Source organism: Parasteatoda tepidariorum, chromosome 11 (assembly GCF_982258835.1).
Source record: "Parasteatoda tepidariorum strain Cologne lab strain chromosome 11, Ptep-v5.0, whole genome shotgun sequence".
Taxonomy (NCBI): domain Eukaryota; kingdom Metazoa; phylum Arthropoda; class Arachnida; order Araneae; family Theridiidae; genus Parasteatoda; species Parasteatoda tepidariorum.
Window position 1 is genome coordinate 28,363,567 of NC_141765.1, and position 15,157 is coordinate 28,378,723.

Below are 15,157 nucleotides of genomic sequence, written 5' to 3' on the forward strand. Positions count from 1 at the left end.
AATACTTGAACATATTTAATAATGTGCCTAAAACACGTTAGGCATTCTATACAATGACTAGTATTTTTATATAATGCCAATACTTCATCATTGATGGTTAAACAAACTTGAAAAAATTTCAAAAAATTGCTGAAAGACTACTTTCTTTCGTGAGTATTGATAAGAAATTGTATTTGAAAACAATATTTCAATTAAAATTGAAATTATCAACCCTCTGAGCTTGAGCCCCAGCTTTTTGCAAATATTCAGATGCAGGCTTTCTTAGGGGGGGGGGGAACATTTCTCCATGTTATTGAATAGGAAAAACTGCGTAACAGGAAAACTTTTGTACAATTTAACCCAGGGGCTCAAAGCTTAGAGGCTTAAGAGATGATTTTGTATTACAAGTTGCTCGTTTTATCTATCATATAGCTAGTTTTAGTTAATAATTCACCAAACTACTCATCCTAAGCAAATCAAAAATTTCAATGTTTGTTTATTCTTTTAATAATATTAACACTCTGTTGCACACATTCATTTTCTATCTTAATCTTCGTAAATTGAGTGGATCTGAGGTTTCTTAAGGGTCCTTATCCATGTAAGTTTTAAATGTAAAATACTAAATTTCATTAAAAACAATGTTTTAAAATCAGAAATAGTAAAAATTTTATTAAAAGATGCAGGTTTTAATAAGTTAATATGTTTTTAGCAAAATTTTTACTAATTGTAATTTTAAAACATTGTTTTTAATGAAATTTAATTTCACCACAAAAGGTTACTCATGTAATTTTATACTAAATGATAGAATTTTTTTTTAAAAATTAGTAAACATGCCAATACATTTAAAAAATGTTCCAATTCATTTTTTAACAAATTTGAATACCTAGTAAGTTTGTGGTTGTTTAAAACTATCCCTACATAAGCTATGGTATTTTTAATTGAGCTTATAAATATAGAATTCTATTAATATATTTTAATTACATTTATTAAATGATTGAGTATATAATATTCAAAAATTGAAAGAAAGTTATTACTTTTAAAATTGCTTAAGTAGTACTTACTTAAACTTAATTTAAAAAAAAAAACTCACTTTACCCACCCACCAAACAGCATGTGTAAAATGGGAATTAAAATGGATAAAGTACTTTTTTTCCCTAAATAAAAAGATTTCATGCATCTTAATTCCAGTACTTTGAAAAAATTTCTAGATACAAAACAATGATTTAATAAACAGGAAAATATGAAGAGGAAAATATTTATAAATATATATCATGTAAAATAGATCAATCATCACAAAATAAAAACTACAATTAATTTGAGAGTTTGTGAAGTTTATTTTTAAGTTATTTAATTTTCTTTTAATAAATTGTATGTTTGTAAGTACATAAAGATAGTTCGTAGATTATAAATTTTGATGATCGTAGTCAGTATACCTTGCAAGTTTAAACTCAGAAGTTTTCAAAAAACTATGGATTTTAAAGAAATAGCTATATTGAGGAATTTTCTATTGTTTTGCATATAAAGAAAGTTTTTGTCCTCAGAAAACGGTTTCTATCTGTAAATAAAAGCCATTAAAAACTTTGAAATTATTACATATTATTTTAATCAAATGTTCTACTGTTTGATAAACGATTTAAATAACATAGGAGTGGTAAATCTTACACAATATTAAATAATAATCTTATTTGATTATATACTTTTTCACAACCAACAGAATCACAAATTGTAATAAATATATTAATGAATGTTCTGAAATTTTGCAGTCTAGAACAAACCATTAAAAACAAATTGAAAAAAATAATCATTTGACTAAATTAACATACCTCCATAATATAAAAGAAACTATTGATAAAATTAAAGCAAAAGAGGCACACATAACTCCAGCAATAACTCCAGCACTTACAGAAGCATCCCCATATGGAACACCATTAAAAGCTGAAAGGTATTAAAATAGTAAGATTTTGCTTACAATATATAATGTTCAAAGAGATAAGAATCAAACATACTTGGGCATTTATTTTGAAGAAGTACTTTTCTAGGCTCAGAAAATTGTCCTTTAAAAAGTTTAGAATGTTCTATTACACTACGTGTTGCCCCACGGACTTTTACTTCATACATAGTATTGGCAGTTAAATTTGGTATAAACATCTGTAAAGGAGCAAAAATCAAAATCATAGGAAAACTTAATAAAATATATGAAAAGTAATGGATTGTGCCAAGTTATCGAACATAGAATAAATAATTTATACACAATTGATACGACAAACATATTCATCCCTCATGGAGTTAAGCATCCGGACAAAATTGCATTATATTATTAATTGTCAGAATTGTAAATATTTTCTTTTGTGATCATATATGACAAGTTTGTGAGACAACGAAGCATAAACTGATATGACAAACAATTTTATCTTTCAACTTATAGCATTAAGTATCTCAATAAAATTGCACGATTAATTGCTAAAATTGTAAAACTGGTGATTTAGTGAGAGAGAATACTCTTACTAAATCACTAGTTTATGCTACAGGAAAGCAAACTAGATAAAATTTAAAGTTATAGCACCGAACACTGCTGAGGATTGATATTATTCAATTAATTATTTTAATGTTTCAACAATGGAAATTTTATTTTATAATAATGTAGAATATGAAAGATAGTTTCGTTTTGCTATACAATCATATTTTACTTAGTTTTTTGTATAATTTTTCCTTTCTATATTTTGTGAATGTATAACTATCAACCAACTAGAAGATTACAGCACTTAATAACACAAATTTTGCTCATTTACACAAAAATAATGAATATGCAAACTCAGGTTTTACTTAAAACTTTGCCATCATTATTATTTGAATCCTACTCAATGAAATAAAAATTATAGAATTGTTTCTTCTAATTGAAGAAGTTGGTTAAATTCTACACTTTTGCATTGAATTCTAGCATCTCTTCATTTTAATTAAATTAAATTCATGCCAAATAAAAAGACCGTTGTCTAAAAATATTTAGTGATCTATAGATTATCTATGTGTTGAATCATAGGCGTACCATGTGGGGGCACAGTTTTTGTTTTTAGAAAACTGTTCTGCCTACTTTTCTTTTAATTAAACTAAATTCATACCAACTAAAAAGACGTTATCTAAAAAGATTTAGTTATCTATTTAATACCTACGAGTAAGCTGGCTGTAATTACATAAGTTCAGCTAAAAAAATCATGTTAATAGTATTTTAAACATTTATAGAAATAAAACAGTTACATACTAAAAGGAAATTAAAATATAATTATTAACTCTTTAACTACCACTCTGAAATGAGTTTGAGGTAGGAATTAGTTGGTATTCTCCAGTATTCCTTACCATATGTTATTAAGTGCTTAATTTATTTACCAATCACTTGCTTGACTTATCAAGACATAAAAAATGAAGAAAACAAACATGAATAATTAACATACTCCATGATCAATAGCTCTTTCCTGAGGTGAAGCCATGGCAATTTCTTCAAAATCCCAATTATTTTCAGAACGGTAATGAACAAAATAGTAGTCTATGCGGTTGAAAAAAACTTGAGGACGTTCCCACTGCACAAATATGCTGTCAAGAGCTTGACATGTTAAATTCAAAATAATGGGTGCACTGGGTCCTTAAAAAACAAAATAATAATTTAAAAGGCAAAATTTATTTCAATTTAAATAATGAATAACAAAAAAGAGACCTGTGTGCAAAACCAGCCAACTGCTCTATATATTAAAGATGGGAAAAGAAGAAATGCAATAAACTCCACTAAGCATTTTAACAAGATTTTTTTTAACAAAATTCAAACATTAAGATAATGATATTTTTAAGTAATGTTCATTTGAAGGTGAGCAAAAAGTTAAGAAATAAAAGACAATGTAACCATTTTTCCCAACTGCACAGTTTGCAGATTTTGCTTTCTTAGCTATTTGAATGCAAATTTATTACCTTGAACATCAGTATGAAATTCCAGAACCTTACTAGATTCTCCTTCATGTTTACCAGTATATGCATTCACCCATATTTTATAATGGCTAAAAGGTTCTAAAAAAAAATTAAAAAAACATAGGATGAATTCCAACTTAAACAATAACAGCTGGAAAATATTTAAAATGAATACACTTATTAAATGCAATAAACAGAATAACATTATTTTATGTACTGGTGAATAATTAACATATATATACATTTTGAAAAAAGAAATAATAATAAAATCATATATTGTTTTACATAATATTTTGCAGATGAAAATATCAATAAACTAATTGAATTATACTATCCTTCAAAACAAAAGTTAAACAAACTCATTTACACCTCTTAAGAGAAATATTCAGAGTGATGAACAGGAGAGCCTAGTTTGTGTTTAATAAATAGACAGCATATTACAGTAATGCCCAGTAAAAAAAATTGGAAAGCAATAAATTGCATGAAAAATATGAATACAAATTTCATGAAAAATTTTATACTAGTACAAATAACTTAGTCCAAAACTTCAAAAGATACAGAGCCAAACACACTTAATTTCTTGTCTAGCTTACAATACGAACTAAAAAATAATATCAAGCTAATCACAATATAACAGATTTTTAAATATTTTAAATTATAAAATATGTTGCCATAGTCTTTATATTTAATGTGTATTTATAATGCAATGAACAACCTTAGAAAAAAATAGAAATGTGAATATAGACTATAATGTTGACTTTCATTAAATGGTTCAAAAGCTATATAATTATTTTCTTAGATATAAATAAACATAAATAAAGGAATTGAATTTAAGACTTTATAATACATTACTATTTCTGAAATATTTTTCACAGCAATATGAAAATTCAATAATTTAATTTAGAGGTGTATTACCTTTATCAGTAAAAGAAAAATTAAAATAAATAAGAAAACAGTTGAAGGGTAAAACAAGGCAATGCGTCTCTGTAATTATTATTAACAATTATTTTTAATCAAGCTTACAGCTCACATGGAGGCAGTGAAATAAAGTAAAACTAAAAACCAAAATACAAGATAGAATTGATTGTGTGAAGTTCTCAAAATCTATGACAACTCAGATTTTATGCAATAAGCATTATTTTATAAAAAATATAAATAATTATGATTATTTGAGTCTTTACTGCACAAAAATTTATTAACTTTACTTTTCAAAATATCTTAAATTTAAAGTGCTTGATTCATTAATAACTTTTCATATTTAAAATACGAGGCTTGTCCATAAAATAAAGTTCCTAAGGAATTTTCACAATGAAAAATATGTTTATTGGCATTGAATAATACATGTTTGGAAAGCTTAGACTTCCCTCTATTTTTCGACATAATCGCCGTTTAGATCGATGCATTTTTGCATGCAGTGTACCATCTTCCTTATGCCTGAGTCGTAGAACTCTGCCACCGCGCCACGAAGATAGCTAAAAACCTCTTCTTTCAGCTCTTCGTTGGCTGTGAAATGTGTCCCTCCCAAATGTTTCTTTAATTCAGGGAAGAGATGGTAATCACTGGGCTGTGAGGGGGGTGTGACAATATTCCATTCGAATCTGTTGATGAGATCAGTTGTGACACGGGCGGTGTGCAGACGAGCGTTGTCCTGATGGAGACGCACTCCATTTGTGAGCATGCCTCTCCTCTTGTTTTGAATCGCGCACCGAAGGTTCTTCAACGTCTGACAGTAGCAATCCGCATTAATTGTTGTGCCAGTAGGCAGGAATTCGCACAACAACCCTTTTCTGTCCCAAAAGACACTCGCCATCACTTTGCCGGCAGACAGAATTTGCTTAAACCTCTTCGGCTTCGGCGAGCCTGGATGTTTCCACTGAAGGGATTGTTCTTTTATTTCCGGTGTCATGTAGTGGACCCAGGTCACGTCCCCAGTGACAACAGAGTTCAAAAATTCTTAGCCATCGGTTTTGTAGGCATAAAGAGATTTGCGGGCCGCTTCCACACGTTGCCGTTTGTTGTCACCCGTCTACATTTTTAAGATCCAACTTGCACAAACCTTGGCATATACTAAGCGGTCTCTCAAAATGTTGTGAATGCAGGACTTGCTGACATCAGGGATCATCTCGCTGAAGTCCCTTACCGTCACTCTTCGATCTTTCAGCATTGCTTCTTCCACTTCCGCAATCGCTTCGCCAGAAAACGATGGCCGGCCAGAACGTTGTTTGTCATGGATGTCTGTACATCTGTCTTTGAATTCTCTGCGCCATTTGCGCACATGTTGCACACTCACACAGTTGGGAATAAATGTCCACCAGAGGAACGTTTTTTGCACACACAAAACGAATCACAGAGCATAATTCGCACCTGGCATGAGAAACAAACGGAAACTCCATCTTTCACAGCTACCAAGACAAGAATGAACATTGTTGACAGTTCGCCGGAGCGGGAAGTGGGAGAAAGAGAGCCAAGCTACACGTTAGTCTCGCTAAATCCCACCTAACAGCGTTCTTAGCGTTCGCACCTCCTTGGAAACCTTATTTTATGGACAACCCTCGTACATTTCTCAAACAATAAAGAATTTATGTGATACAAAATACATTATATTAAATAATATATTTATGAAATATGAAAGCTGAAATTTTATGGACAGAATATTATTCTACATTCAAATACTAAAATTTAGAGCGAAAAAAATCGGTAATACAGTCAAACCTTGGTATTTCAAACTGGAAGAGAAAGAAAAAATATGAAAAGTCGAAAATTCGAGTTATCAAAAATAATGCGTTGTAACAGTAAATTAAAGAAAAAACAGTATCCCAATGCTTCTTTAATGAGTCATTTATTTTTTTATTGTAATAAACACCATGTGCTAAAAAGTATTATTTAAAAAGAGAAGAACTTATTTAGGTTTAAGAGTACTTATTTTTCATTTCTAAGCTATTTTTAACAGATAACTCTGCTGTTCAAAATGACTTTGAACTTTTTTGGGAGTAGCACTAGATAGCTTGATTGTGAGACAGGAAGGCTTTCATGCACAGTTTCTTTCATTCTTGTTGCAATAGTTAGGGTGATAAGAAATGCTACATTCTTTTTCAAAGTCACCCAGGATCAATTCCATTAAACAAACATTTAATCAATCAATTTAAAGCAAATCATTCATGTTCATACCTTCATTTTCTGTTTGGTCAAAGCTTCACCATAGGTTTTTTATTTCTTCTTAATTTCTGTCTATAGATTTTTTTTTACGTCAAGAAACTTTTGTTATTGTATTTGGGAGAAAAAATTCAAGTTATAGAGGGAAAAGCAAAAAAGGAAAAAAAATTATCAAAATGTGGGGGTTTTTTAACACTAAATTTGAAGAAAAAAATTTTTTCTTCAAATTATCAAATAATTTGTGAAACCAAATTTGGAGTTAGTGAGATAAGACTGTATCTACAGAAGGAAATTTACTTAAGTATGATAGTTTTCTGTTTTGCAGTTTTTCATGAAGAAAAAAAATCAACAAAATAATGCTAATTTTTTAATGCTTTAAGCTTTAAAAAATACTAAAATCTCTCAAAATGTGATTTTTTTTCCTGTGGAAATAAAAAAAAATATAGTCAATAAGAATTTTGCAGCTTGTTTAATTTTTAATAAAATCTATTAAAAATTAAATATCTTACTGCAAATTCCAAAAATTTAATAATCCATCATCCTAATATGAATTATACATTAGCTAACTAAAATTGAAAGTAAGCAAACTTAAGTGTAAAAACCTGAATATAAAATTATGAAAAGTTTAAAAGCATAAATTATACAAAGAAACTAATTGGTTTTTATTTTAAAGAATTTGTATTCAAAACAGAGTGATTTGTTTAAAAAAAATTATTAGTCATACTTACTTAAATTTTGAAGTAAGAAATCCATAATAGGCTGTGGATTTTGAGTTCGACGCATTTCTGTATGATTTAGAGCGGTGTGTTGAAAATAAACTCTATACCCTTGTATAATGCCATTTGGAAATTCTGGCTCCTGCCAACTCAGTCTCACAGAGCTGTCTCCAACCTTTTCTATTGATAAGTTCAGAGTTTTTGATGGAGCTACAAAAAATCATGAATTAGGCGCATGTAGTAAGTAATATACAGCATAAACAGTTAAAACGAAAATAGTACATCAAAAATTCATATAATTTAAAATAATAAACATACTTCCTTCATCTGTCATAACAGCAACAGTTGCAGCAGGGCCATGGCCAGCAGGGTTAAAAACTTGAACTGATATTAGATATTGAGTGAAAATATCTAAATTCCGTATGGTGTATTGCTATAAGACATTAACCTTATCAGTATTTAAGCAAACTTTTAAATATATTAAATTTAAAAACCAGTTAAAACAATAGTATAGTAAGAATCCAATTTTTATTGCTAATACGTAAGTTAATTTCATTAATATAATGAAAAAATCTTAAATCAAAATCAAAATCAAAAACTATGGAATCTAAAATCTAGTAATTAACAAACTCAAAACATTTTTTAGATTAAAAAGAAATACAGCTTTTTCTGGTTTTGCCTTTAAGAATGCTAAATTAAAATCCTTCCTGGAACTAACTTGATTTTAAAACATCATTAATTACAAAAGAAAGAAAAACTTTTATATTTTTTTTTCCTTTTTAAATAACATGATAAATTGACTTTAGGGTTATTATTAGTAGGGAAAGTTTGTTGGGGGGAAAAGATTAATTTGCAAAATAATATAAAAGTTTAATGAGAACACAAATACATAAAATTATGCAATCTATGCACTGAAAGACATAGACATAGTACAAATAATAAAAATAAAACAACTAAGAGAGCTGAAAAAAGTTTTTCCATTACTGGTTTTTTTATTTTATTCATTATGGATTATTTCACTATTAGTATTTTTATTTAAAAGAACAGAATTTTAGTGCAAAATGCTGTATGAAAATTTTTAAATCATCCTCGTTCATATTTTGTCATTCATCACTTAATAGACTTTTTTACGTCAAATGATCCTTCAGCACCCACGTTAGTTGTAGGCAGTGCATAACATCAAATTGCCAGTTTGTATTAGCATTTTGTGACAAGTTTTTATAACAAGACCAACTTACCCTATGTGTAACTTATTAATGATTGTTGCTTTAATAAGCATTAAGCTTATTGACCCATTTTTCTTTATCTTTGGCACCCATACCTATGAGCGCAAATTATTAATTAAAAAAGTAAATTTAAAAAAATTAAAAGACTCATCGAAATTTTCAAATACTTTAATTTTGACAAATAACGGAATATTTTAAATACTATTAATTAGCCTACTCTTAAATTTGGATCCCTGAGAATAATTTCTCTTTCTTCTTCTGGACGATCTCGAGGCCTGTAAGTTATTCTGTATCCCAAAAATTCACCATGAATAGTTCTTTCAGGAGGTGGAGTCCATTCAAGACGTATGGATGTGCTACTTGTGTTAAAAGCTCCAGTTATTGTTGGTTTACCATCAGGAACTAAAAATCAACAATAAAACTTATGAATTAATGAACAGGAAAATAGTTAAACAATCCAGTCTGAAAATGTTTACCTACAAAATTATACAGGCTGTTATGTAATTGCTGCCTTTAATATATATTTTTAGAATTCTTATGAAAAAGTAAGTCAAACAACTATGCATGTTTAAAATTGATATTCAAGTGCAAAAAAAAAATTTTTTTTTTCTAACTTTGAGCAATCATTATTGAGGTTAGGAGGAGAAAAGGAGGAATTAAAACACTACAAAAAAAACCAGCTCAATCATTTAGTGAGACTGAAATGATTGTCATTCTCCAGGGATCACTGCAAAACTTCATCCTCAAATGAACTAGTTTTAGAGAATTTTCATAACTCCTTTGCTCTTATTAATATCAATAAGGATAGATCACAGTTTGAAAATGTGCATAGTTTAAAACTAGTTCATTTTTTGTAAATATTCTTAATACATATATAAGGGTGGTCATTATGAAACACCGTGTCACAAATAAAGTAATAAACTAATTATAAAGTAACTAATAAAAAAATTTAAATTGAACAATCATTTTGCATTGATGAAAAGATACTTACAGAATGAAAATAATTCAAAATACATAAATTAAAAATTATAATGGCAAAATTTAAAATTCATAAATTAATTGCTTTGGGTAGGCAAAGAAAATGCCATATGGCTTATATCAGAAAATTATGACAAATTTTAATTTACAAAAACTAAAAAATATATGGTATATGCACTATTTTAAAAGCTTGAATACAATGGAATGTTTCTTTAAAATATTTCAGAAAATTATAAAATTATTTATAAAAAGTTGACTTCAGAAAAACATGTTAGATTTTAGATTCAAATTATGCACGGTTATCTCCAGGGGGCTGGAGCTAGAGCCCAGAACCAGAGCACTCTGTAACTATTTTTCCGGGAGCTGGGGCTGAGCTGAAGTTCTAAATGTTCCTCTGCTCCAGCAATTTTACTATATCTGACAGACATTCAAGAGGCGTGCTGCATTGTATCGTCATTGCTCATAGGCCAAGTTGTGATAGAAAAACTATTCTCGACATTAAAATACATTTACAGTGATTTCAAATATGAAGGAGGATTTATTAGATTCAATTATTTTCTTAAGAATGAAAAAATAACTCAACTGTGAATTAAATTAAATTTAAATTTTCTGCATGAGCTGATGATTATGTTATACGCCCCACACTGTATTTTTACAAATGATATCAATTATATCACAAATTAAAAAGGATGCAGTTAAAAAGTACAATACCTTCTCTCAGAGTAACCATATAATATGATTCTTTGCTCGGTTCACTTGCACCAATTGCATTTACTGCAATGACTCGAAATGAATAAACAGTGTATGGCTGCAAGCCTATGACATGGTAAGCAGTTTTATTATCAGGAGTCATAACACCCATAGCACTTTCCCATTCACCCATTTCACCAACTCTGAAAAAGAAATTTTATATTAGCATTTATGAGGAAAAAAACATTTTAGCTTACTTTGATTTTCATAGGAATTTGAGCATATTATTAAAATTTAATTTAAGTAAATTATAATAATTAAATTTTTGATCAGGACACATGAAATACTTCGGACATGAAAAAGTTTGATCCCAATGCCCTGTTAAGCATAATTTAAAATCATATTCTCATAATTATAAAATAAATACCACTACCCAAGTAGCACAGGGATATTGTTAGATATTCATCTGCATTGTAAACACTAAATGATATCGAAACATTTGTGACATCCTGAATGTAATATTGTATGACCATCGATAATTTAATTTCATACAATTTATTCCTGTTAGTTAATTTATCTCACAACAAGCTAATTTAGTGATAAAATTGGCGAAAAATTTTCAAATATAATAATTCATGTTTGTCGAAAAAGACAGAGTCAAAATTTAATATCTTTTAATAATTACTTGTAAACGATAAATATGGCAATATTTTTTTCACGAAATCCTTTTGAATCCATCTACCTTCCATATGAGAGCCAAACTTGTTTGTGAAATAAACTTTTTAAATGGATAAAACTGTTGGTTACTTAGCCTGAGACATAGGACGATAGACACCGGTAAGCGATAGCAAGAAGTTGAAAGTATTTTCTGCAAAGTTTAAAAGGCATTTATTGTTTTTCTGGGGTGCTTAAGAAACTATTTTACTATTAATAAGGATGAACATAATTATGTTTTCGGTCAATAATTTGAATATTTTATTTTTTTCAATGTTTTATATATTTGATCATCTGAAAGTCCATGTTGTAGACTTAATCTGCAACATGATATCTTGTCAAAATTTTCAGGAGCTTTTAACATTGTTTTATTTCAAATTGAATTTTTTTAAATTTTAAATGTTTCATTATAACATTAAAAAGAAATGGAGAGTTTAATAAAAAATAATAATTTTATATTTTAAGCTGCTTATGAAAAGCTTGATTCATTACATTCTTTCTTTAATTTTTTTTCTCGTATAAGCTAAGATTCTTTAGTTAACGTTTATGTGATCATAAAAATAAGCTAATCTAATCAAACTTTACTGCGTATTGAAAATATTTTTATCATTTTTTTTATCCCTTACAAACGAAATCGTCATTAACTTATAACATAAATAGAAATTTTTAAGGAATGGTAACACTCCATAAAAAAGTTGTGTCAATACTTTTCCTGGCAAGTTGCAGAATGTTTTGAATTTTAATCATAAATACTATGAGTTTTTCATATATTTTCAGTTATATTTATTTAATAAAATTATTTTGCATGCTTATTATCAGGCAAGTAAACATGATGAGTAAAGGGAATCTTACTTATTAATGTTGCTTCGTATTGAAAAAAAAATTGCTTGCTTCGTTATAATCCTTTAAATCATTCAATATATAAGTCTTGTAAAATATTCAGGATATGCGTGTGAAACTATGTTTAATTAGTTGATCAAGAGTTAAATATAATAATGTAATACCAGAATTTATCTGAATCCAGACCAGCAGTTCCCCAAATAGTGTTTCTTAGGATCCTTAGGATTGCGGGGAAAAGTTTAGAAGTTAACTTTTTGAAAACAGTTTTTTTTTTAAAAACATTTTTGAAAGCTGAAATTGCATTTAAATCCGATAAATAATAATTTACTTTTATTTAGGTGGCCTTTACAAAATTATTAAATAACAATTAAAAAGAAATGGCAAGTTTTTTTTTTTAAAGAAATACATTTTTTTAATTACAGTTTATTGAATAAATTATGAAGAGCACATGTATTTATGAAAAATTGCTATCTAATTTTCAATAATGCTTTCAAATCAATAAAAATGCATGAACTTCTTTATTAATTCTATATATATCGTTTCTTTTAAAAAATTTTAGCTGTAATCTTTTCATTTATTTATAACTGGCATATTATAAATTTATTATAAAAGAAATAATGTGTTCACAGTCAATTTATGTTTTAATTTTGTGCAAAATGTTTATTTTCTTTACATCTATTTTTTAAAAATTATTTTGAAGGTATTTAGCTTTTTGTCATTTGATAGGTTAAAATTTTAGAAATATAAAATTAGTAAAAAGATACCGGGAAGAGTTAGTGATTGTACTGTGCAGAAAAATTTTGCGCCAAAACAAGATTGATTTTATTTTATTTAATTACTTTTTTTTTAATTATTGTAAGGTTTTTAGCTGTTTAATTATTTAATTTATAATATTTAAGTATTTCAAATCGAATTACAATAAAGCAGTGAGATGCGATCTTGTTTGTTCACATGATACAATTTCGCACCTAGTAAAATTCTTTTTATTAATTAATTGTATATTTTGATAACTTATTTTATTTATATTTAGGTTCTTATCACTTGATTTACATACAATTCAAGTATTTTGAATTAGTATTTATTAACGTAAAGTGCTTGCGATTGTGTTGCATTTGAATTGTGCACAATTGTACATGGTACAATTTTGTGTACATTTGAAAAGTTATAAGAATTATCGAAATACATAATTTCTGATTTTAAGTAACAGCATGTATATTAACTTATCGTATATTTAATAACTATTTTAATGATTTTTAAACTTTTAATTATTTATTTAGTATATAACTTGTTATTTGTAACAGGTGCGTTAACTCCGCGATCGTTCACACAGTAAAATTTTGCACGTCGTATCCGATGGTGCGGCCTCTCTGATGAAAAACGTTTCCGTTTGAATCAAATTTTATATCCACGAAATTAGGACAATTTTTTCTGCTTTTTCCTCACAAATTAATTTCTTGTTACCCTGTAATATTATTGTCGATCAAAATGGGCTACAGGTGGTGTACAACAGAACTCTCTAACTATGGCAGCAATTCGCATGCTTTCCCCATCAGCGTTTGGAGAGTCATAGATAAAGGAAGTACGTTAGTTTCTTTCTTGATTTTTAAATAGATAAAAAACTTATAACTTATGATACTATATGGTACTAAAAACTACATTGAACATAGTTCTAAAGAAAAACGTCATGGAAATTTCTAAAAGTACTTTTCACAATTAAATATGAAAAATATTAAGAAAGGGGAAAATATCACAGTACATTCTTTGAAAAAAGGAGGAGAGGGAAAGGGCGAAGGTCAAGACATGGAACAGGTCTTCTCCCCAGGTGGCGTATTCGAGTGTTGTGATCGCGAATAGCTGTAGTCATATTATAGAAAACTTTGAAAAATACATTCAGTAAAAAAAAATACATAAACTTACCTAACATGAATGATGTAATGTAATATTGGACTATTATGATTATTGGTACTTGGCGCCCATGATAAATTAACAGAACGAGATGTGAAACCCATAATTAAAGGCATGCCAGCAGGCTCAGGTATATCTGAAAAGAATTAAAAATTTGAGTTATTACCAAATAGTTAAAATGGTGCCATTAATATTAACTAATGTTGCAATTAGTTATACTAACATCAAAAGTTCGTGAACATGCTTTCTTAACAACATTTATTTTCAAAAAGTCGGTAATTTGTTAGTGAGCACATCAAAAGATTTTTTGGGTGAACAAAATTTTAAGCAAAAAAGGATAGGGTATATAAGATAGAATATATTTTGTGCTGTGTAGATTAAAGCAAAGAAAACAACGTAAATAAAACACAAATTGAAATACAGAAATGGACATGCAATAGTTTCGGTTCTATGAACAAGAGCTCAGTGTCTAAAAACCAAATGATATTAGAGAAGTAACAGAGACCAACATGTGATTTAACTACCGGGGAGAAAAAAAGAAATTGAAAGATAATAAAAAAAAAAATGAGATAAGAAATAGGAGTGAGTGAACCTTAAGGTGCAAAAGATTAAAATAGAATTGATTTCCAAACATTGGGAAATGGCGGGATAATAGAAAGATCATAAATTAAATTATACTAAATTTTTAAAAATATGAAAGGATTCGCAGAAATCAAGTTCGGTAAATGAGGAACAGCGAAAACATGTTTTATAACTAAATAACGATTTTCCAATGCCAAGTTTGAAGAACCATAAGTAGTTGGTATTATTTTAAATATTTTTCTTTGAAGAAAATAACTTCAAGGAAAAATATTTAAAATACTGCACGTAAATACTTAGTCAAAAAACATTCGATATTCAAAATTTTATGTTTTATAACATTACGCTAATGACTTTTTTTCAGAATTTAAGAAATTATAAACTGAAAGTACTACCTAGAGTTCAAATTATATTTCTTCGTATAAA

At 28.1% G+C, this 15,157-nt stretch overlaps 1 protein-coding gene across 1 annotated transcript in view; it reads right to left on the minus strand.

The window, feature by feature from the left end:
* LOC107447342 (putative receptor-type tyrosine-protein phosphatase mosPTP-1) overlaps window positions 1–15,157 on the minus strand; it is a 128,684-nt gene that overhangs the window by 28,349 nt on the left and 85,178 nt on the right. Inside the window, exons 3-11 of the mRNA XM_087155087.1 lie at window positions 14,165–14,288; window positions 10,715–10,896; window positions 9,243–9,427; window positions 8,118–8,232; window positions 7,812–8,009; window positions 3,934–4,029; window positions 3,426–3,613; window positions 1,986–2,127; window positions 1,803–1,914 (exon numbers count right to left, since the gene is read on the minus strand). Of these exons, the coding sequence (XP_087011213.1) occupies window positions 1,803–1,914; window positions 1,986–2,127; window positions 3,426–3,613; window positions 3,934–4,029; window positions 7,812–8,009; window positions 8,118–8,232; window positions 9,243–9,427; window positions 10,715–10,896; window positions 14,165–14,288 (1,342 nt within the window). The remainder of the gene's footprint in view (window positions 1–1,802; window positions 1,915–1,985; window positions 2,128–3,425; window positions 3,614–3,933; window positions 4,030–7,811; window positions 8,010–8,117; window positions 8,233–9,242; window positions 9,428–10,714; window positions 10,897–14,164; window positions 14,289–15,157) is intronic.